The sequence below is a fragment of the Musca domestica genome, unplaced genomic scaffold (genome assembly GCF_030504385.1).
Source record: "Musca domestica strain aabys unplaced genomic scaffold, Musca_domestica.polishedcontigs.V.1.1 8, whole genome shotgun sequence".
Lineage (NCBI taxonomy): Eukaryota > Metazoa > Arthropoda > Insecta > Diptera > Muscidae > Musca > Musca domestica.
In genome coordinates this window covers 22,528,079-22,550,137 of record NW_026712409.1, presented here as the reverse complement: position 1 = coordinate 22,550,137, position 22,059 = coordinate 22,528,079, and the positions used below count along the sequence as shown (strand labels likewise).

Sequence of the window (22,059 nt, the reverse complement as noted above, 5' to 3'; positions counted from 1 at the left end):
TTACTAATGGCCCATGTCACATTTTCAGCAGAATAGACTTCTATTAAGTTTTGAGTTCATTTCAGGTTGAAATTGAATGTTGCCTCAAAGTATTCTAATTGTTGGGAATAGATATTTTCCAGTTTCTCTCATAATTTGTAGTTTACCTATGTTAAGGGTATAAAAAGTCCGGTCCGATGGAATTTAATGATCTTTAATTTGTTTCTTCAACAATAATAGACTTTTTTAAGTTATTTTTGTTACTTTTATAAAGAAAATCCTAGTTTGAGTTCAAAGAAAATTTAATTAATGTAATAATTCTCAAAATTCCCACTACCACAATAAAATTTTTCGTTCGACATAGCATTTTATACAACTGTGTTGTGTGTCTTTTCCCACACCCTCGCTCGCTCCTAATCAAAGATTACAAATGTGAATCCTTTAAATTTTCTTCTATTGTCTAACTTTTTTTGCGATTTTTATCTGAAAAGTAAAACCATTATCATTTGCATCTTTGATTAATACGATAAGACAGAAGCTCGGCAGAGAGAGGGAGAAAGAAAATGGAGAAAACTTACAAAAGTCCATTGTCAGCGTCATCTGTCATGTGCGACTTAACCACAATCAACTTTTGTCGTCCGTTTTTTTTTTTTTATTTTCTCAAAATAAAAGAATTTTCTTTGTGTGAAAATTTCTAGTTTTAATTTTCCTTGGGTTGAAGAAGCAGCGACAGCAAACATTTTGGTTTTGGTGTTTCTCTCTCCAACGTTTTCTCGTTGGTCTTCAGTTTATATGGCAACAGTTATGCCATTGCCATTTTATGGCAAACATTGTGGGGGATAGGGGGAGATAGGGTTTTTTCCTGCTAATATTTTTAAAAATGTATAATCTTTAACTTTTTCTGGCTTGGGGGATTTTGTTGATGCTGAGAATAACACCCACATCCACAACCGCCCACATCCAGACCACTGCGTATTGTGGCTAATAATCCGCAAAACAAAAGGATTAAAATTCATAATAAAGAATGGATGGAAATTATGTTTTAAAATACTTTTTTCCGTTGGAGTTTTAAGATGAAAGTTACATTTTTATGATTTGGAAAATAATGTGGGAGAGTGCTGCCGAAAAGATGAGAGCAAACACATGGTGTCTTGAGTTCTTCATGGGTGATGCAGAAATTTGGAAATATATTCCACATAACACTTGCGATATGTTTTTATGTTCTAAATAATAAATGAAAGCAACATCTTTTGACTAATAAAAATTATGAGATTTACTATGACGCAAGGATACTCTATTTAAGCATTTTCAAGATCTTCCCAGCAATAATTTTTTTGTGACTTTCTATAAAAGAATTTTTACATTAAACGGCCTTTAACGAACATTTCTCATAGACCTCCTGACCAAAAATTGTGGATTTAAAAGAATCAAGGACCTCCAGACATATAGGTAGATTAAAAACAAGTAAGAAAAGGCTATAGTCGTGCGGGACCGACTATTTATACCCTACAACACTACAATATGTTAGAAGCCCCCTTATGTCCAAATCGATTTTGGAAGTTTCCGCTTTTGAAATTAGGATTTTGACTAGGGACATTTGCCCAACATTTATGCACTCCGTCGGACTGTTAGTTGTTGTAGTCCATTTTACAGATAAATATAATCCAATGGTCATCCACAATCCTAGAATTCTTCCCTGTCCTTATTTCTCTTCACAGGCGTGTCGATTGGCTTCAATTGTGTGATCGGAAAAACATTTCTGTTTTTGGTCAATTTGAACCCCTAAATATTTTGCAATCATCTCCAAAAGCAATAAGCCCCTCTGTATCTCCAAATTAAGATTCATCTATCAGAAATTCGCCTTTTGTGTATTTCGGATATCGCCTGTAAGTAATGCTGGTACACACAAAATTAGTGGTTCATTGCACCCTCTGTCGTAACTCTAATTTTATGCGAGATTTCGTGTCCTTTGGTTTCTATTTGTGAACGTTATAACGGCTGCAAAATCAGGAAAATTTTTAGTTGTTGGTCCATTTAAACCCACTAATATATTGCGGACATCTTTGAAAACAATAGGCCTAGCCCTTCTGAGCCCAACCCTACCCTTGTGAACATTTTCGTGAGGAGTACAATACTTATATAATATCAGCAACCTGCGTTGTAAGGTGAAACAAGTAAAAAAGCTGTAAGTTCGGCCGGGCCGAACTTTTAATACCCTCCAGCATTTGATACAAATTTGCCAATTTTCAAAAAAATAAAATCCGTTAAAAATTCTGTTAATATCTTAAGAATTCCGAATGTTTATACGACGACGTGGGCCTGCATTTGTCATAAGTTATTACAATATTTAAATGCGAAACTTGAAGAAAAATCTGTTTATAATGTAGCTAAAATCATTAAAATACCGTATATGGGGGTACCGTTATATGGGGGTTATACGAAAACGTGGACCTGCACAGACATTTTTCTGGCATGGGCTGAAGTATCCATTACGACCTTCACATGCCGTATTTGAAACAATCCCGGTAAATAATGTCGCTAAAAATCATCAACATACCAAATATCGGGGGGTACGGTATATGGGGGCTATATGAAGACTTGGACCTATATGGCCCATTTTCTGTTTTATTCTGCAGTATCTATTACGAACTTCAAATACCAAATTTGGAACGATTTCGGTAAATAATGTCGCTAAAATCATGAAAATACCGAATATCGGGGCTACCGTTATATGGGGGCTATATAAGGACGTGGACCTACACGGCTCATTTTTTGACTTAGGATTACGAATCCATTACGAACTTCAAATACCAAATTTGGAACGATTCCGTTAAATAATGTCGCTAAAATCATCAAAATACCGAATATCGGGGGGTACCATTATATAGGGGCTATACGAAGACGTGGACCTACATAGATTATTTTCTGTCTTAGGCTGTAGTATCCATTACGAACTTCAAATACCAACTTTGAAACGATTCCGGTAAACAATGTCGCTAAAATCATCAAAATACCGAATATCGGGAGGTACCGTTATATGGGGGCTATATGATTTCTTGGACCTACATGGCCCATTTACGAACTTAACCTGCCCACTGGCAAAATATACATGTGTGCAAAATTTTAGCCTTCTATCTCTATTTGTTCGAAAGATAGCGTGATTACAACAGACAGACAGACAGACACACAGACAAACAGACGGACATGGCTAAATCGTCTTAGAATTTTACGCTGATCAAGAATATATATATATATTTGTTGGGTCTGACATGAGTATTTCAAGGAGTTACAAACGGAATGACAAAATTAATATGCCCTCCATAATATGGTTGAGGGTATAAAAATATAACAAAATATTATAAGTCAAATTGAAACAAATTGAAAAAATCGCATGCGATAAAAAATATGAAAAAAATAAAAAAATTCACAAAATACTACAAAACCTATATTAACATTATTATTGAGATCTTGTTATGTGACTTTTTTAGATTTTATACTTTTATGCTAAGTGGGCATTCTGAATTGACAAAATTTGTCAAAATCGATCCAGCCATTCATGAGATATAAGCATTCTAGCTAACATCCCCTTCCTTTGTATATATACATTGTATATATTTCGCTACATATATCCGATATATTTACCATAGGAATGTACGAAATGGTCAGAAATGACCCGTTCGTCTATTTGTGATTTTGCCGGGATTAACAATTTTCGCGGTTTAATGGAAAAGTTAACTTTTATTTAACACAAATGTTGTGGCCTATTTCACCCACTAAATGTTTCCCGATGAAAATCAAAATTGGAAGGCTTCTGTCCAGTCCTAAGTTCTAACCCCATGCTAACTTCCGCTTCGATCGGACTATAATTGCGACCTGTATAGCTACTGCAAAATCCGACATTTTTTCAGTATTTGCTCCATTTCAACCCCTAAACATTTGGCGATCATCTCCAAAAAAAAATAGGGTTCTATTCTGACCTTAACCCCACCTCCATTTTCAATTTCATGAGGATTGGGCAATAATTGCGACCTGTAGAGTGATTAAAATTAACATAGACAGACGGACATACATAGCTAGATCGACTTTGCTCGTCGAGATAGGAAGATCCATATATATTTTCCTATGTGGGAAATTAATATTTCGAGGTGTTACATAATTTTTGTCCCAATCAAACTTATAATACCCCCAACACATAGTGTTGTAGGGTATAATAACCAATAATTGAAAACTAATACTGCATCACCTACACAAATCCGCATGTTAAACATAATTTTGACAGAAAGAGCTGATAATAAAGAATTGAATATTATCACACTCGTGGTCCACCCTAGTATGGAGGGTATATTAATTTTGTCATTCCGTTTGTAACACCTCGAAATATACATTTTAGATCCCACAAATTATATATTTGTGATCAGCATAAAATTCTATGTCGATTTAGCGATCGATGTCTGTGGAAATCACACTAGCTTCCGAACGAAATAAAGTAGGTTGATTGAAATTTTTACTCAAATGTATTTTATGCCTGCAGAACTTTTGGTCTTGAAATTAGGTCATGTAGGTCCACGCCTTCGTGTAGCCCTTTTATAATGGTACCTATTCGTATTTTGATGATTTTAGCGATATTATTCACCGTAATTGTTTAAAATTTGTTATTTGAAGTTCGTAATGGATACTACAGCCAACGACAGCAACCTGTCTGAGCAGATCCACGGCTTCGTATAGCCCCCATACAACGGTACCTCTCGATATTCGGTACTTTAGTGATTGTTGTGTTGTTTAAAATTTGGTATTTGAAGTTCGTAACGGATACTACATGCTATGGAGGTTTTTTTTTTAAATTGCCAAATTCGTTCCAAATTGTAAAGGGTATTCAAAGTTCGGCCCGGCCGAACGTACAGCTTTTTTACTTATTTTACTTTAGGTTTATGGGTACTTGATTACTCTGACTGAACTGACCTCAGCCTTAGATAAAACCATTTGTTATAGGCATTTCATTCAAATATTTTGAATTTTTAAGAAATCTCAAAGATTGCGGAATTTTCAGTTTCAGTTTTCAGAGGAACAGCTGACCAAACTGATAAAAATCATAATTTTGAAGAAAAAATTGTTCCACAGAATTTTGAGGACGTCTTCCTCAGAAATTGGTGATATGGGATCAGGTGATAAAAAATCCTGATTTTTTTCTAAAGGATTTTTATGAACGAAATTGGTGGATTTTATAATTTTAATTTCCTCATGTCTAACTTAACCTTTTACTGGTATTTTATACACAACTTTAGTTGAATGTTGTTGAATAAACAATTTCCCTTTTTTAACACTCAATAATTAATTTAAATAACTAACTTAAATAAACCTGTTTAATTATCTGTTGAGATTAAAAAAAAAAAAAAAAAAAATACTGATTTATTAAATAACTTTTTGGCTTTTCTTCTCTTTTTTCCTTTGGCTTTCTGTGCCACCGTTTGGCGCTGCTATGTAAACACACTTCCTGGCGAAATGACTTTTGCCATAAACAAAAATAAAAAACCAAACAACAACAAAAACTCATCGCAAAAATCAACAGAAACAAATGTTTTCACCTTGGGACTATGGTAGACCCAATGGAGATAAAGTTAACAAAGGCATTAACCAGAGGCAACACCAAGAACAGAATAAAGATTTTGTCTCGGCTGCTTCCGACAATGGCATCGACGTTGCTGATGTCGATCAAGATGATGCCTTTCATCGTTGGTTGACATCAACGGAGAAGAACAAGAAACCCAATGGCGCCCAACTGGGTGAGATGGGTGGTGCATTCGATGATGATTTCGAGGAGGATGATAAAAACTATGAAAATATTGATATCGACATCGATGCAGCCTCGATGCCATTGCAGGCTGGTGGCAGCAGCACCACAAAAACTTTAACATTTCCGCCAAATGCAGCTGCTGGTGGCGAGGGTCTGGAGAACAATGGGAATCTAAACTATGACATAAATTTCAATAACAACAATGGGCCAAATGCTTTTTCATCCGCAGGGAGTGTAGATAACAGCAATGGCAACAACAACAACAACAAAGAAAATGAGAATGACAACATTTCGCCTTTCAGCAATCCCTATCGGAATTACAAAGACAACAATAACAATGGTCCCTCCTTTTTGCATGGGACTGGCATTAAAAGTCAACAAGACAACAGCAACAGCAACAACTCAAACAATAATGATGGTCGATTGAGCTCCAATGAGGAGCAGGGCATCGGCGGTGTTGTAAATATTGATATAATGTTAACGGCAACGGCTGATATATCCTCCCAGCAGCAGCAACATCAGCAGTTTCCAACTTCCGACCATGATAAACAAAACCAAACGGTCCAAATGGATTCGAAGCAAAAGTCACATTTAATTTCTAATACAAATGGCAAGGATAACGAGCTATTGTCCTCGCTTGTTTCCCAAACAAGAGCAGCAGCAGCAACAACAACAGTAACGAGAAATGACAGTTTTGTTGAGGGTAATATGCCAACATCATTGGAGCAACAACAAATTTTGGGTGGTGGTGATGGCAACTTGTTAATTTCAAACTCAAACAACAGCTCCACCAGCATCGTCGGCAACAGCAACACAAACACCAATGGCGCCGCCACCATCACCACCACCACAACCACAGACATCAACAGTAATAATACTACCAGCCAGAATCAGGGCAATAGTTTTAGCGCTAGTTCTAAGTTAAGCCAGTCATTGGTGTCAAACTCGACAAGTTCTGCAGCCGAATCGGCCTCAGCAGCAGCAGCATCAGCATCGTTGCCACCATCAACACCGCCCCCAACAACGAGTACGACATTAAGTCCAGAACGCCAATGCAATGTTATGGGTAAGTTCAATTGACATATGTGTCTGCATGTGTGTGTGTGTGTGATTGTATGGATGTGAGAGATTGTCCGTGTATGTGTTCATGTGTGTTGTCCCACAACCCGAAAATGAGAATGAAATTGAAATAGATTTATGCATTTGTTTCGGTATTGAATAAACAGATTTGGGCAAAATTTTGTAAATTTATTTTGTGGTCTCTTCTCCATATTTCTGTGGGGGAAATTTTAATTTTTGGAAGTAAATCTCTCTGTGTAACTCATGGTCTATATTGCCTGGGGGGCAATTTGTTTGTTTTTTGGAGTCTATTGTGGTTTGACAAAATGGCGGCAAATTTAAAGCGCATTCGATATCACGAGGAAAGCAATTAACTTAACAATAACAACTAAGCAAAGGCTATAGTCGTGCGGGGCCGACCATGTGATACCCTACAACACTGCAATATGTTCGAAGTCAACCTTGATAAAAGCAAATGTATTTCTGAGCTGTATTTGATGTATTTCCCCAAATATTGTTGTTGCATAGTGCAAATTACGGCTGCGGTGGACAAAAATAACAAATCGGATGAACAATATATATGGGAGCTATAGCTATATCTGAACCGATTTCGATCAAATTTGGCATACATATTTTCAGGCCTAATTAGGATGTATATGCAAAATTCCATACAATTCGGGCTGATATTACACGTTTGGTTCGCAATAAAAAGCAAATCGGACGAAGATATATATGGGAGCTATATCTAAATTTTTACCGATTATCTCCAATTTCAATAGGGTTCGTCCTTGGGCCAAACAAAATATCTTTGCAAAATTTCATCTGGATCGGGCAATAAATGCGACCTGTACCTTGTTTACAAAAATACATGGACAGACGGACGGACATGCATAAATCAACTCAGAATGTGATTCTATGCAGATCATCAAAAGGAACTATGGGTCCATCTCGTTTCCTTCTGCCTGTTACAAACAAATGCACAAAGACATAATACCCTGACCACCTTGTGGTGTAGGGTATAAATATTCACTTTTTTTATACCCTACACAAGGTGGTCAGGGTATTATGTCTTTGTGCATTTGTTTGTAACATGCAGAAGGAAACGAGATAGACCCATAGTTCCTTTTGATGATCTGCATAGAATCACATTCTGACTCGATTTATACATGTCCGTCCGTCCGTATGTACGTCCGTCTGTCCGTCCGTCCGTCTGTCCGTCCGTCCGTCTGTCCGTCCGTCCGTCTGTCCGTCCGTCCGTCCGTCCGTCCGTCTGTCCATGTATTTTTGTAAACAAAGTACAGGTCGCATTTATTGCCCGATCCAGATGAAATTTTGCACAGATCATTTGTTTGGCCCAAGGACGAACCCTATTGAAATTGGAAATAATCGGTAAAAATTTAGATATAGCTCCCATATATATATTCGTCCGATTTGCCTTGTATTGTGCACCAAACGTGTAATATCAGCCCGAATTGCATGGAATTTTGCATATTCACCCAAATTAGGTCTAAAAATATATATGCCAAATTTGATCGAAATCGGTTCAGATATAGCTATAGCTCCCATATATATTGTTCATCCGATTTGTTATTTTTGTCCACCGCCGCCGTAATATGCACTCTGCAACAACAATATTTGGGGAAATATATCAAATGCAGCTCAGAAATACATTTGCTAAATTTTATCGAGATCGGTTCAGATTTGGATATGGATCCCATATATAACTTCGTCCGATTTACCTTATATTGTGCACCAAACGTCTAATATTTGTCCAAATGTGATGGAATTTGGCACTTACGACCGAATTGAGTCTAGAAGCCAGTATGGCAAATTTAGTGAAGATCGGTTCAGATATAGCTATAGCTTCCATATGTATTATTCATGCGATTTGTTATATTTGTTACCCACAACCGTAATATGCACTCTGTAACAACGATATTCAGGGAAATATATCAAATACAGCTCAGAAATATCTTTGCCAAATTTTATCGAGATCGGTTCAGATTTGGATATAGCTCCCATATATATCTTTATCCGATTTCAAATTAATTGTGCACCAACTGGGTAATACAATTCCGAATTTAAAAGATACAAATGCTTCGGCATATTTAGTCCTTTGAACTTTAAATTATAATTATAATCATAGCGTGTATGATTGAATTCTCCCATAAAAACTTTTAATTGTTATGTGGAGCTCTACTAAATTAGCAAAGTGGTGTAGGGTATCATAAAGTCGGCCCCGCCCGATTTTAAGACTTTCTTTACTGGTTTTACATATATATTGTACCTATTTTGCTATTTACCCGATTTCTTGGCTATTAGCATCACTGTGATGGTCAAAAGTGATCTTTTAATATATTTGTGATTTGGCTGGGGTTGAAAATATTCGCGGTTTAGTGGAGATTTTCCTATTTTCTTACATAAAAGTTAGGGTCTATTTTACCCGCTAATTATTGTCCGGTGGCCGCCCAAATTGGTAGGTTTCTGCCCACTCCTAAACTCTAACTCCATGTAAATTTTTGCGGCGATTGGTTGATAATTGTGACCTATAGAGCAACTGCAAAATCAGGATTTTTTCTGTTTTTGGTCCATTTCAACCCATAAATATCGTGCGATCATCTCCAAAAACAATAGGTTTCTATTCTGACCATAACCCCACTTTCATTTTCAATTTCGTGAGGATCGGTTCATAATTGCGACCTGTAGAGTGATTACAAATTAACATGGACAGACGGACCGACGGACGGACATACATAGTTAGATCGACTCAGCTCGGCGAGATAGGAAGATCCATATATACTTTCCTATGTGGGAAACCAATATTTCGAGGTGTTACATAATTTTTGGCCCAATCAAACTTATAATACCCCCAAAACGTAGTGTTGTAGGGTATAAAAATCATATTCTTGCTAAATTTGAGAATCCGAAATTAGTTGTCAAAGTCTATGTTACCTTTCATTTCAAATTGTGCAAAGCAAAAGATCGAAAAACATTGAAAACCAATCATTACCAAGTTCAATTAACCGAACAGCCTGGCCATTATGGATTGCCAGTAATTAAGCGCTCATACACATTTTTCATTCTATTTGTCACACAAATGAAAACAGCAAGCAAATACCCAAAAATCCTTAACAAACATAATAAGGCAGCATTACCTTCATGTCCTTTTTAAGATGGAAAGCTTTTAAAACTCCTACAGCTGCCATGGGGCACAAAAATCATCGGAATCGAAATCAATATCAAGTATTAGGCAAATAAAACCCATTAGAAAGCTAAGTGTTCTCTTAAGCCTTTTTCGGTCCTTTGTTTAACAACAGCAGCAACAAAAAATATTTAAGTGCTTAAACCATAAAATTCCAATGACACCAACAACCAACCATTGACACCAAATTTTAAAAAGGCGAAAATATTCTTGGGTTTTGAAGGTAGCTGCTCCTGTAAGTGCGTAGCAAGTATGTTTGTCTAAAGTTTGTATGTGTGTATGTGTGTGTACGTAAAGTTGGTACACCACAACAACTGCACTGAAAAAGGGGCGAAAAAGTAAAGGATTTTGTTTTACTTTTCTTCAGTTTTCTTTCACATTTTCACACAATCACACACACACACAAATTTTTATTGTTGACATTCCTTCTGTATTCGGTTCGTTTTGTTGTTGCTGCTTCTGTTGTTTTCCCCCTTTTGGGGTTTATGCAAAACCAACAATTAAGTCAACAATAGCAGCAGAAGTTATTTACTCTTTACAAACCTTTAAACAATTTGTTTAACGCAAGAAAAAAATCACTTTGTAGGTGGATAGGGTTTGGATGCGGGTTGGCTAGAGAAGGGCCTTGACTACACACACCATATGCTAATGCCTTAACGTGTTGGAAATATTTAATATTCAAAAAGATTGACGAAGAAATAGGATATATGCCATAAACCAGTAAGGAAAGTCTTAAAGTCGGGCGGGACCGACTTTATGAAACCCTACACCACTTTGCTAATTTAATAGAGATCCACATAACAATTAAAAGTTTTAATGGGAGTATTCAATCATACACGCTATGATTATAAATATAATTTAATGTTCAAAGGACTAAATATGCCGAAGTATTTGTATGTTTTTAATTCGGACATATATTGCCCACAATTAATTTGAAATCATATAAAAATATATATGGGAACTTCATCCAAATCTGAACCGATCTCGATAATATTTGGCAAAGATATTTCTGAGCTGTATTTGATATATTTCCTTGAATATCGTTGTTACGGAGTGCATATTACGGCTGTGGGTAACAAATATAACAAATCGGATAAACAGTACATATGGGAGCTATAGCTATATCTGAACCGATCTTCAGCAAATTTGTCATACTAGCTTCTATGTTCAATTCGGTCGTAAGTGCCAAATTCCATCCCATTTGGACAAATATTAGACGTTTGGTGCACAATAAATAGTAAATCGGACGAAGTTATATATGGGAGCTATATCCAAATCTGAACCGATCTCAATAAAATTTAGCAAATGTATTTCTGAGCTATATTTGCTATATTTTCCCAAAAATTGTTGTAACAGAGTGCACATTACGGCTGCGGAGGACAAAAAACACAAATCGGATGAAAAATATATATGGGAACTATAGCTATATCCGAAACCGATTTCGATCAAATTTAGCATATTTATTTTCAGGCCTAATTTGGTTGTATGTGCAAAATTCCAGACTATTCGGACTGATATTACACGTTTGGTGCACAATAAAAGGCAAATCGGATGAAAATATATATGGGAGATATATGTAAATTTTGTCCTATTATCTCCAATTTCAATAGGGTTCTTCCTTGGGCCGAACAAATGATCTTTGCAAAATTTCATCTGGATAGGGCAATAAATGCGAACTGTAATTTGTTGACAAAAATGCATGTACAGACGGACGGGCAGACGGACGGATATGCATAAATCGACTCAGAATGTAATTCGATGCAGATCATCAAAAGGAAAAGTGTATCTTGTTGTTGCAAAATGGTCAGGCTTATCCCTTTATTGTTGTTTTTATAAAAACAACGTTTGTTTATTAGTGGAGAACGATGGTATTGTTTACCAGGGGGTAAGGCAGGGAATACCTAGATTTCGGAAAGAGCCACCAATCCTCATCAGTTTTTTGTCTGAGATATTCTCCCCAGAAGTTATTTTAAAAATAACTTCTATGACAAAAAACATTTTTTACCCAAGTGACGAGATCGTAAGCTCAATAGAAGAGGAACCAAAGAATTAAATAAAACTAAAATTCTCTTGGAAAGTCTTCTAAATCTTACAACCGCACTTATAAACATTTTCATCTTTCTCCACTTGTTAGTGTATCTCGTTTCCTTTTGCCTGTTACAAACTAATGCACAAAGACATAATACCCTGACCACCTTGTGGTGTAGGTTATAAAAACGGGGTTATTATACCCTACAACACTATGTGTTGGGGGTATTATAAGTTTGATTGGGCCAAAAATTATGTAACACCTCGAAATATTGGTTTCTCACATAGGAAAGTGTATATGGATCTTTCTCTCTCGCCGAGCTGAGTCGATCCAGCTATGTATGTCCGTCTGTCCATGTTAATCTGTAATCACTCTACTGGTCGCAATTATGGCTCGATCTTCACGAAATTCAGATTGAAGGTAGGGCTTGGGCCAGAATAGAGCCCTATTGCTTTTGGAGATAATCGCATAATATTTAGGGGTTGAAATGGACCAAAAACTGATAAATTTCCTGATTTTGCAATTGCTCTACAGGTTGCAATTACAGACCAATCGACGCGGAGGTTAGCATGGAGCTAGAGCTTAGGGCTGGGTAGAAGCCTTCCAAGTTTGATGATCATCGGGTAATATTTAGCGGGTGAAATAGACCATTACATTTGTGTTAAATAAAAGTCAAATTTTCCATAAAACCGCGAATATTTCTAATCTCAGCGAAATCACAAATAGACAAACAGATTACGTAGATGCCGATAGTAAATGTGCAGATGGGCCTCTTTCTTTTGGAGATGATTGCAAAATATTTTGAGGTTCAAATGAATCAAAACCCTATGGTGGAAAGGTGGTATAAGGGGGAATTTATCGAGGGTGCAAAATGATACTGCGGAGAAGTGGAATATGGTGGGATTTATCAGAATTTGTTATTTTAATTTACCAAAAAAGTAGAACATTGTACTAAATTGATCGGATTAGTGTATTAGGGTTAAATGAACCAGGGTTGTTTGGAAAATTTCATCTCAATCGGATAATAAAAACGACCTTCATTTTGTTCACAAAAATACATGGACTGACGGACTGACACACATATATCGGCTTAGTAAGTGATTCTATGAAGATCCTCAAAAGTAACTATCTCGCTTGCTTCTCCATGTTACAAACAAATGCAGAAATACAATACCCTTACCACAATGTGGTGTAGGGTATAAATTCTTACTTTAACGGTACAATTAGGACTAAAAGGTAGAACATAGTTATAAAGTGATCTGTAAGGGATTAGATGTTGTAACTTTAGCATGGATAGCACACTTGACACATAAGGGTGGATTAGTGGAAGGTACAAAGAAGTAAGAAAGCTCTAAGTTCGGCCGAACGGGACGAACTTTGAATACACTCCACCATTTGGTACAAATTTGGCAATTTTCAAAAAAAAAAAAAAAATAAATAAATAAATAAATCCGTTAATAATTCTGTTAAAATCTGAAAAATACCGAATGCCTATACGGCAACATAGGAAACTTTTGTCATAAGTTATTACAATATTTAAATGCGAAACTTGAAGAAAAATCTGTTTTATAATGTAGCTAAAATCATCAAAATGCCGAATATAGGGGGTACCGTTATATGGGGGCTATACGAAGACGTGGACCTGTACAGACAATTTTCTGTCATAGGCTGTGGTATCCATTACGAACTTCACATGCGAAATTTGAAACAATCCCGGTAAATAATGTCGCTAAAATCATGAAAATACCGAATATCGGGAGGTACCGTTATATGAGGGCTATACGAAGAAGTGGACCTACATGGCTCATTTTTTGACTTATTATGTAGTATCCATTACGAACTTCAAATACCACATTTGAAACGATTCCGGTAAATAAAGTCGTTAAAATCATCAAAATACAGAAAATCGGGGGTACCGTTATATGGGGGCTATACGAAGACGTGAACCTGTACAGATAATTTTCTGTCTTGGGCTGTAATATTCATTACGAACTTCACATGCGAAATTTGAAACAATTCCGGTAAATAATGTCGCTAAAATCATGAAAATCCCGAATATCGGGGGTACGGTATATGGGGGCTATACGAAGACGTGGACCTACATGGCCCATTTTCTGTTTTATGCTGCAGTATCTATTACGAATTTCAAATACCAAATTTGGAACGGTTCCGTTAAATAATGTCGCTAAAATCATCAAAATACCGAATATCGGGGGGTATCGTTATATCGGGCCTATATGAAGACGTGGACCTACATGGCTCATTTTTTGACTTATGATGTAGTATCCATTACGAACTTCAAATACCAAATTTGAAACGATTCCGGTAAATAATGTCGTTAAAATCATCAAAATACCGAAAATCGGGGGGTACCGTTATATGGGGGCTATACGAAGACGTGAACCTGTAGAGATAATTTTCTGTCTTAGGCTGTAATATCCATTACAAAGTTTAAATGCCAAATTGGGAACAATTCCGGTGAATAATGTCGCTAAAATCACCAAAATACCGAATATCGGGAGGTACCGTTATATGGGGGCTATATGATTACTTGGACCTACATGGCCCATTTACGAACTTAACCTGCCTACTGGCAAAATATATATGTGTGCAAAGTTGTAGCCTTCTATCTCAATTTGTTCGAAAGATAGCGTGATTACAACAGACAGACAGACAGACAGACGGACATGGCTAAATCGTCTTAGAATTTTACGCTGATTAAGAATATATATATCTTTTACTCATGTCAGAGTATTTCGAGGAGTTACAAACGGAATGCCAAAATTAATATACCCTCCATAGTATGGTGGAGGGTATACAAAAAATCCGTTAATAATTCTGTGAAAATCTTAAACATACCGAATGTAGCCGTATACGACGTGAACCTGCATAGGAAACTTTTGTCATAACTTATAACAATTTTCAAATGCTCATCACATTTTTTAAGAGTTTATTTTATTAAAAATGTTGACCCTTTGTGGGGGAGGTACTTGATGGAAAGGACCGATATTGTCCATTTTCGCACCTGACCTAGCACTGATGCAAATATTACGATTTGCAAAGTTGGGGAAAAATCGGATTATCCTTTTTCTTTCTGTGCAGTAAAATATTTTCCTCGATGAGTTCGACCTTTTTTGGGGGAGGGCCGTTATTGTCCATCTCCGAACTCGATCTAAGTTTGATAAAAATATTACGATGGATTAAATCAAATACTTCCTTCGAGAGTTATCGTGCACACCAGCCAGACGGACGGACGGACATCGCTAGATCGACTTCAAATGTCCTGAAACGGATTTGATCCAAAGAGACTTAGGATCTAAACCCGTAATTTCGATGAGACACCTTTTGGCCATATCTCTAGCCATATGGCTGAGGGAGAGAGAGAAATTGTCAAATATAATTTCCAAGCCAACTGGGTTGAATGATTTCGTGTCTTAAGAAAAATGATCCAAAAAATATTTTGAAAGCCTTGGCCGAATGCTTCACAACAAATAGGTGTAACTGAAAATTTTTACGAAGAGAACACATCTTCATAAAAATGCTCAATATATGTCCAGATTTAGAAATATTCTCTACACAAGGTTAACCGCTCAATATTAATATTTCGAAGATGCTAGCCACATTATTCAACTGAAAGCCGTCATAATTTCGTGTTTTGTGTTCGCACTACGTATAAGACTATAACACAAATGTATTGAAGTTTTTTCAGGATTGTTGAGAAGTGAGTTTTTGGTTATTTTGTTAGAAAGAATTTAATAATGGTGCCAGCTAACTTTCTGGACTCTCAGACAACCCTTTTGCTTTTGCAACATATTCTGATTCTAAATAGCCCATTAGAAATTCTCAGCAACACTTAAAATTCCGCAATGCCTAATTTGAGTACGTGACATTTACCCCAAATAATGAAAAACTTACAAAATATTTATTCCGCACAACATCCGTCCGAAAAATGTCCATATAATCGATGAATAAATTCTTATATACCATACACACATGCATACAAACATTACTATGTTTGTATGTCTGTTTGACCTTTTTCAAAAGTTCCCTTTCGATTTGTGCTAAATCATGCATAACATTAACTATCTAGCCGCTCGGCTTTCCATGTTTTTTTTTTGGAATGCTGCCTCAAATAACTTACAAATTAGAATAATTCGTTGCTTCTGAAAAACTTTTCTAGAATTTTAAATTTTTATTCTCGGTAAAGGTCTTCTCAATAGCTCTTTGCATTGAAATGAAGCAGTAGCAGTCCACTTTGCCCTACCCTGGCAGTTATTGTCCGCACAATGGCACATAGAAATAGTCATTGGCACACACACACACACGTACACGTGCACATGTTTTACATGACATTTCCATTTCCCCCCGGTTTTTTTCTTGCGCTTTAACACTTTTAAGTGCGGAAACCTTTGGGCAATACACAACGCTAAAACAAACAGAAAAAAAAAAACAAACACAACAAAACAAAACAAAAATTTACAAAACACCAAAACGAACACTAACTGTGAAATGTAGGTGATGCTGTTTTAGAGAGACTGAGAAGTCAGCTCGAACAATTCAAATGTGAAATAAAATGGGATTGCCAGATTGTTTTTATACCCTCAGCTGAATGGGGTGGATTTTTTTTAAGAAAAAATTTCAAATTGTGTATTGAACAAGTAAAACCAGTAAAGAATGTCCTAAAGTCGGGCGGGGCCGACTTTATGATACCCTACACCACTTTGCTAATTAAGTAGAGCTCCACATAACAATTAAAAGTTTTCATGGGAGAATTCAATTATATACGCTATAATTATAATTAAAATTTAAAGTTCAAAGGACTAAATATGCCGAAGGTTTTGTATCTTTTAAATTCGGACTTGTATTGTCCATTTGGTGCACAATTAATTTGAAATCGGATAAAAATATATATATGGGAGCTATATTCAAATCGGAACCGATCTCGATAAAATTTGGCTAAGATATTTTTGAGCTGCATTTGATATATATCCCTGAATATCGTTGTTACGGAGTGCATATTACGGCTGTGGGTAAGAATTACAACAAATCGGATGAACAATATATATGGGAGCTATAGTTATATCTGAACCGATCTTCACCAAATTTGGCAAACTACCTTCTAGATTCAATTCGGTCGTAAGTGCCAAATTCCATCCCATATGGGCAAATATTAGACGTTTGGTGCATCATAAAAGTAAATCGGACGAAGTTATATATGGGAGCTATATCCAAATCTGAATCGATCTCAATAAAATTTAGCAAAGGTATTACTGAGCTGTATTTCATACATTTGCCCAATATTGTTGTTACAGAGTGCATATTACGGCTGCGGAGGACAAAAATAACAAATCGGATGAACAATATATATGGGAGCTATAGCTATATCTGAACCGATTTCGATCAAATTTGGCATACTTATTTTCAGGCCTAAGTTATGTTGTATGTACAGAATTCCATACTATTCGGGCTGATATTACACGTTTGGTGCACAATAAAAGGCAAATCGGACCAAGATATATATGGGAGCTATATCTAAATTTTTACCGATTATCTCCAATTTTAATAGGGTTCGTCCTTGGGCCAAACAAATGTTGGTTGGAAAATTTCATCTCAATCGGATGATAAATGCGACCTGCATTTTGTTCACAAGAATACATAAACAGACGGACTGACATGCATAAATCAACTCAGAATGTGATTCTATGCAGATCATCAAAAAGGAACTATGGGTCTATTTCGTTTCCTTTTGCCTGTTACAAACAAGTGCACAAAGACATAATACCCTGGCCACCTTGTGGTGTAGGGTATAAACATAAGGTTCGGCCGGGCCGAAATTTTAATACCCTCCACCTTAGTGTAATGGAAACATTAGAACCAATGATGACCCACAAATACCAATTTTTAGACATATTCGTGGGAAAATGTGGCAAAAATCATCAAAATACCGATTATCGGGACATATCGCTATTAGGATATACAAAAACGTGTTATGTTTCGTCAACGGAGCTAGAACCCATTATGACCAACAAATACCAAATTTTAGTCAAAGCCATAAAAAATGTGGCAAAAATCATCAGTATCCCGAATATCGGGAGGTACCGTTATATGGGGGCTATATCAAAGCGTGGACCTGTACACACAATGTTTCGCCAAACGAACTAGCACTCATTATGACCAGTTTTCAGGCAAATCAGTGAAAAAGTGTGGTAAAAATCATCAAAATACCGAATATCGGGATGTACCGTTATATGGGGACTATACCAAAACGTGGACCGATATATCTCATTTTCAATACCAACCATCCTAGATACAATACAAATTATTCTGCTAAATTTTGACGCTCTGCGTCAAATAATGTGGCCTGTATCGTGATTTCAACAGACAGACAGACGGACATCGTTAAATCGACTTAGAACTTCATGCCGACTATGACCAATCGACGCGGAAGTTAGCATGGGGCCAGAGAGGGCTGGGCAGAATTTTGGTCAAATGTCCTTGTTCAAAAAGCTAAGGGCAATATATGGGCATTGCTCTATGACATCAGTTCAAAAACGTAATCTTCCGAAATAGATTTGGACGTAAGAGGACTTCTAATATATTTTAGTGTTGTAGGATATCACATGGTCGGCCGCGGAAGTTAGCATGGGGCTAGAGAGGGCTGGGCAGAATTTTGGTCAAATGTCCTTGTTCAAAAAGCTAAGGGCAATATATGGGCATTGCTCTATGACATCAGTTCAAAAACGTAATCTTCCGAAATAGATTTGGACGTAAGAGGACTTCTAATATATTTTAGTGTTGTAGGATATCACATGGTCGGCCGCGCACGACTATAGCCTTTGCTTACTTGTTTTTATATTTTTAGACTTCCTGTTGATATTTCATGGAATTCCGGGTAAAAACAATGGATCATTAAAAAATTTCTGCCAAAAATCATGGGTTATTGAACGATTATTTAAAGAATTTCTTCAAGGATAGACTTACTCAAATTTTTATACCAATAGCCGTATAATCCTGCTATTATTCACATTTTGAGATTAATTGTTTATCGTGAATGGTTTTTGGGCTTTTACTCCATCTGGCAACATCGGCTAGGTTGTCATATGTAAATACAATTTTCCTGACCGGTTAAGAGGAGATAGCACATAAAAGGTCAACAGTGAAAAGATTTCTATGTCATCTTGAAGAAGGATGTACTTGACAACGAAATCCCATGCAAACCACTCTCGAAACTGTCCATTAGTGGACGTGCAGACCTATGGCCTTTTAAGGATTTGATTTTTCCATTACCTACTGTTTTTATGTTTTTTTTTGCTTCGAGAATTTGTAATCGTGCAAATGCGGAGTTGCTGTAGGGTTTGCAATACATATTCTGCATATGTGATAGTATTTCATCATCATCCGAACGTCTTCCTTGTTATTTTTTTAAAGAACCCAACCAAGGACTCTGTTAAAATGACTTAAAACACACAACCAACCAACCCGACACAAGCAAAAACGTATGTTTGACAAGATGAAATGTCAATATTGACTCTGACATACAAAAACGATTTAAACTTGACTTTAATGCCATGCATGGACATGGGATAATCTGGCGGATTATGCCGCAAAATAGATTTAGCACATAGCTATAATGCTGAATGAGGTGTTAATTAAACAAGTTGCCTTTTTCCACATAGTTATATATGCTGCGACGGTATACATACAAAATGGATAAGGTTTGGAATTGTGTAGGACCATACTGGAAAATATGTTATGTAATATCCCAACATTTTAAAAATATTACCTCGAGATTATATTCAAATGTTTGTCATTTATTGTGAAGTGGCTAAAGGGTTGTAACGAAAATAAAATAAGAAGTGGATTGATATTATCTTCTTCCGTGCCTGATCAATGACTGATATAACAAATCGGATACTGCGATCCGCGAAGAAACAGTAAAGAAAGTCCAATATCAGGCGGGGCGACTTTATGATACTCTACACCACTTTTCATATATTACAGAGCTAATTATAACAATTTTAATGAGGAATCTATGAGAATTGAAACATACCAACTACGATCGTTTGTGAATGGAATGGAAATGGACTAAACTGCAACCATTTCTCATTTCTGAGCTACTCGTCCGACAGCTATTAAGATTATTTCAGTGACAGCTCATTATATTGTTTAGAAGAAAAAAAGTTATTCGTGATGGAATTCAAGCGTGATAGTGTGATTTTTATCCCCTCAGCTATACTATGGAGGATATAACTTTGTCATTCCGTTTGTAACTCCTCGAAATACTCATATCAGACCCAACAAAGTATATATATTCTTGGTCAGCGTAAAATTCTAAGTCGATTTAGTGATGTTCGTCCGTCTCTCTGTCTGTTGTAATCACGCTATCTTTCGAATGAATTGAGATAGATGGCTAAAATTTTGCACATAAATGGGCCATGTAGGTCTTCGTCTTCGTATAGCCCCCATATACCGGTACCTCCCGCTATTCGGTATTTTGATGATTTTAGCGACATTATTCACCGGAATTGTTTGATAAATTTGATATTTGAAGTTGGAAATGGATACTACACCCTAAGACAAAAAAATGCCTGTGCAGGTCTTCGTCTTCGTATAGCCCCCATATAACGGTACGTCCCAACATTCGGCATTTTCATGATTTTAGCGTCACTATTCACCAGAATTATTTTAAATTACGTATTTAGAGTTCGTAATGAGAACTACAGTCTGTGACAGAAAATTGTCTATGCAGGTCCAGGTCTTCGTATAGGCCCCATATATTAGTACCTCTCTATATTCGGTATTTTGACGATTTTAGGTACAATGCCCACCGAAATTGTTTGAGATGTGGTATTTGAAGTTCGTAATGGATGCTACAGCCTGTGACAGAAAATTGTCTATGCAGGTCCAGGTCTTTGCACAGCTCCAATATAACGGTACCTCCCTAAATACGATATTTTGATGATTTTAACTACATTATTCACCGTTTATTTCAAGTTTGGAATTTGAATATGGTAATGCCTTTTGACAAACAATACCTGTGTAGGCTCACGTCGTGTAGACCCCAATATATCGGCTATATTTGGTATTTTTTAAATTTTAACAGAATGTTTTAAGGACTTTATTTTTTTTTTTTTTTTGAAAACTTCCAAATTCGTTCCAAATGGTGGAGGGTATTCAAAGTTCGGCCCGGCCGAACTTACTGTTTTTTAACTTGTTTTATATGTGGCTGGAAAACCTCAAGTGGCTATCGTTAGAGCACTCCAGGATTTAAATGTGAATAAATCTTTTGTGTCTCGTACCATCGCTCGTTATCGTGATACTGGTAGCGTAGCTGACGTCAAGGAAGTTGACGGGCGAAAACAGCAAAATCATAAGAAATGGTTCGAACAGTAAAGAAGCGACTTGATCGAAACCCGCGTCGCAGTGGCCGAAAAATGGCTCTTGAGCTAAAGATATTGCAATAATCCATTCGGCAAATATTGAAAAATGAGCTCGAGATAAACCATTGAAATACCAAAAAGTGCAAGAACTTACTCTCCAACAGAAAGAAAATAGAGTTGCTTTGCTTGGCCGAAAATGGTGATCTGCCGAATTTGGTTTTCTCCGATAAGAAAACATTGGTTGTACAGCAGTTTGTTCGTTGCCCAGCAAACAAAATGATCGTGTTTACTTGTCAAAAAGGTCAGCAGAAAATGTGCACCTTCGGTTGCCCACCAGAACTCAAGCGCCGGCCATGGTGATTGTTTGTGGGCCGCCATAACAGCCGATCGTCGCTCTCCGCTCGTATTAATCGACTCCACTGTCGATCAGAATAAATGCCGAATATTATCGCGAAAATATTCTGGAGGGTGTATTAAAGCCTTGGACACAGACCTTGGACATTCCAACAGGACTCAGCATGCGCCAGCCAAGAATGGTTACAAAATGAGGTTCCTCGCTTCATTTCCAGCGTACAATGGCCACCAAAATCTCCGGATACCAATCCTTGGACTGTTGTGT

At 36.7% G+C, this 22,059-nt stretch overlaps 1 protein-coding gene across 4 annotated transcripts in view; it reads left to right on the top strand.

The window, feature by feature from the left end:
• LOC101900562 (homeobox protein 13) overlaps positions 1-22,059 on the top strand; it is a 124,312-nt gene that overhangs the window by 91,929 nt on the left and 10,324 nt on the right. For 3 of the 4 annotated variants that reach the window (XM_005185470.4, XM_059131021.1, XM_059131019.1), the window contains exon 6: positions 5,546-6,836. In XM_005185470.4, the coding sequence (XP_005185527.1) occupies positions 5,546-6,836 (1,291 nt within the window). Of the gene's footprint in view, positions 1-5,545; positions 7,022-22,059 lie in introns of those variants that run through there. The other variant, XM_059131022.1, reaches the window with a different exon arrangement.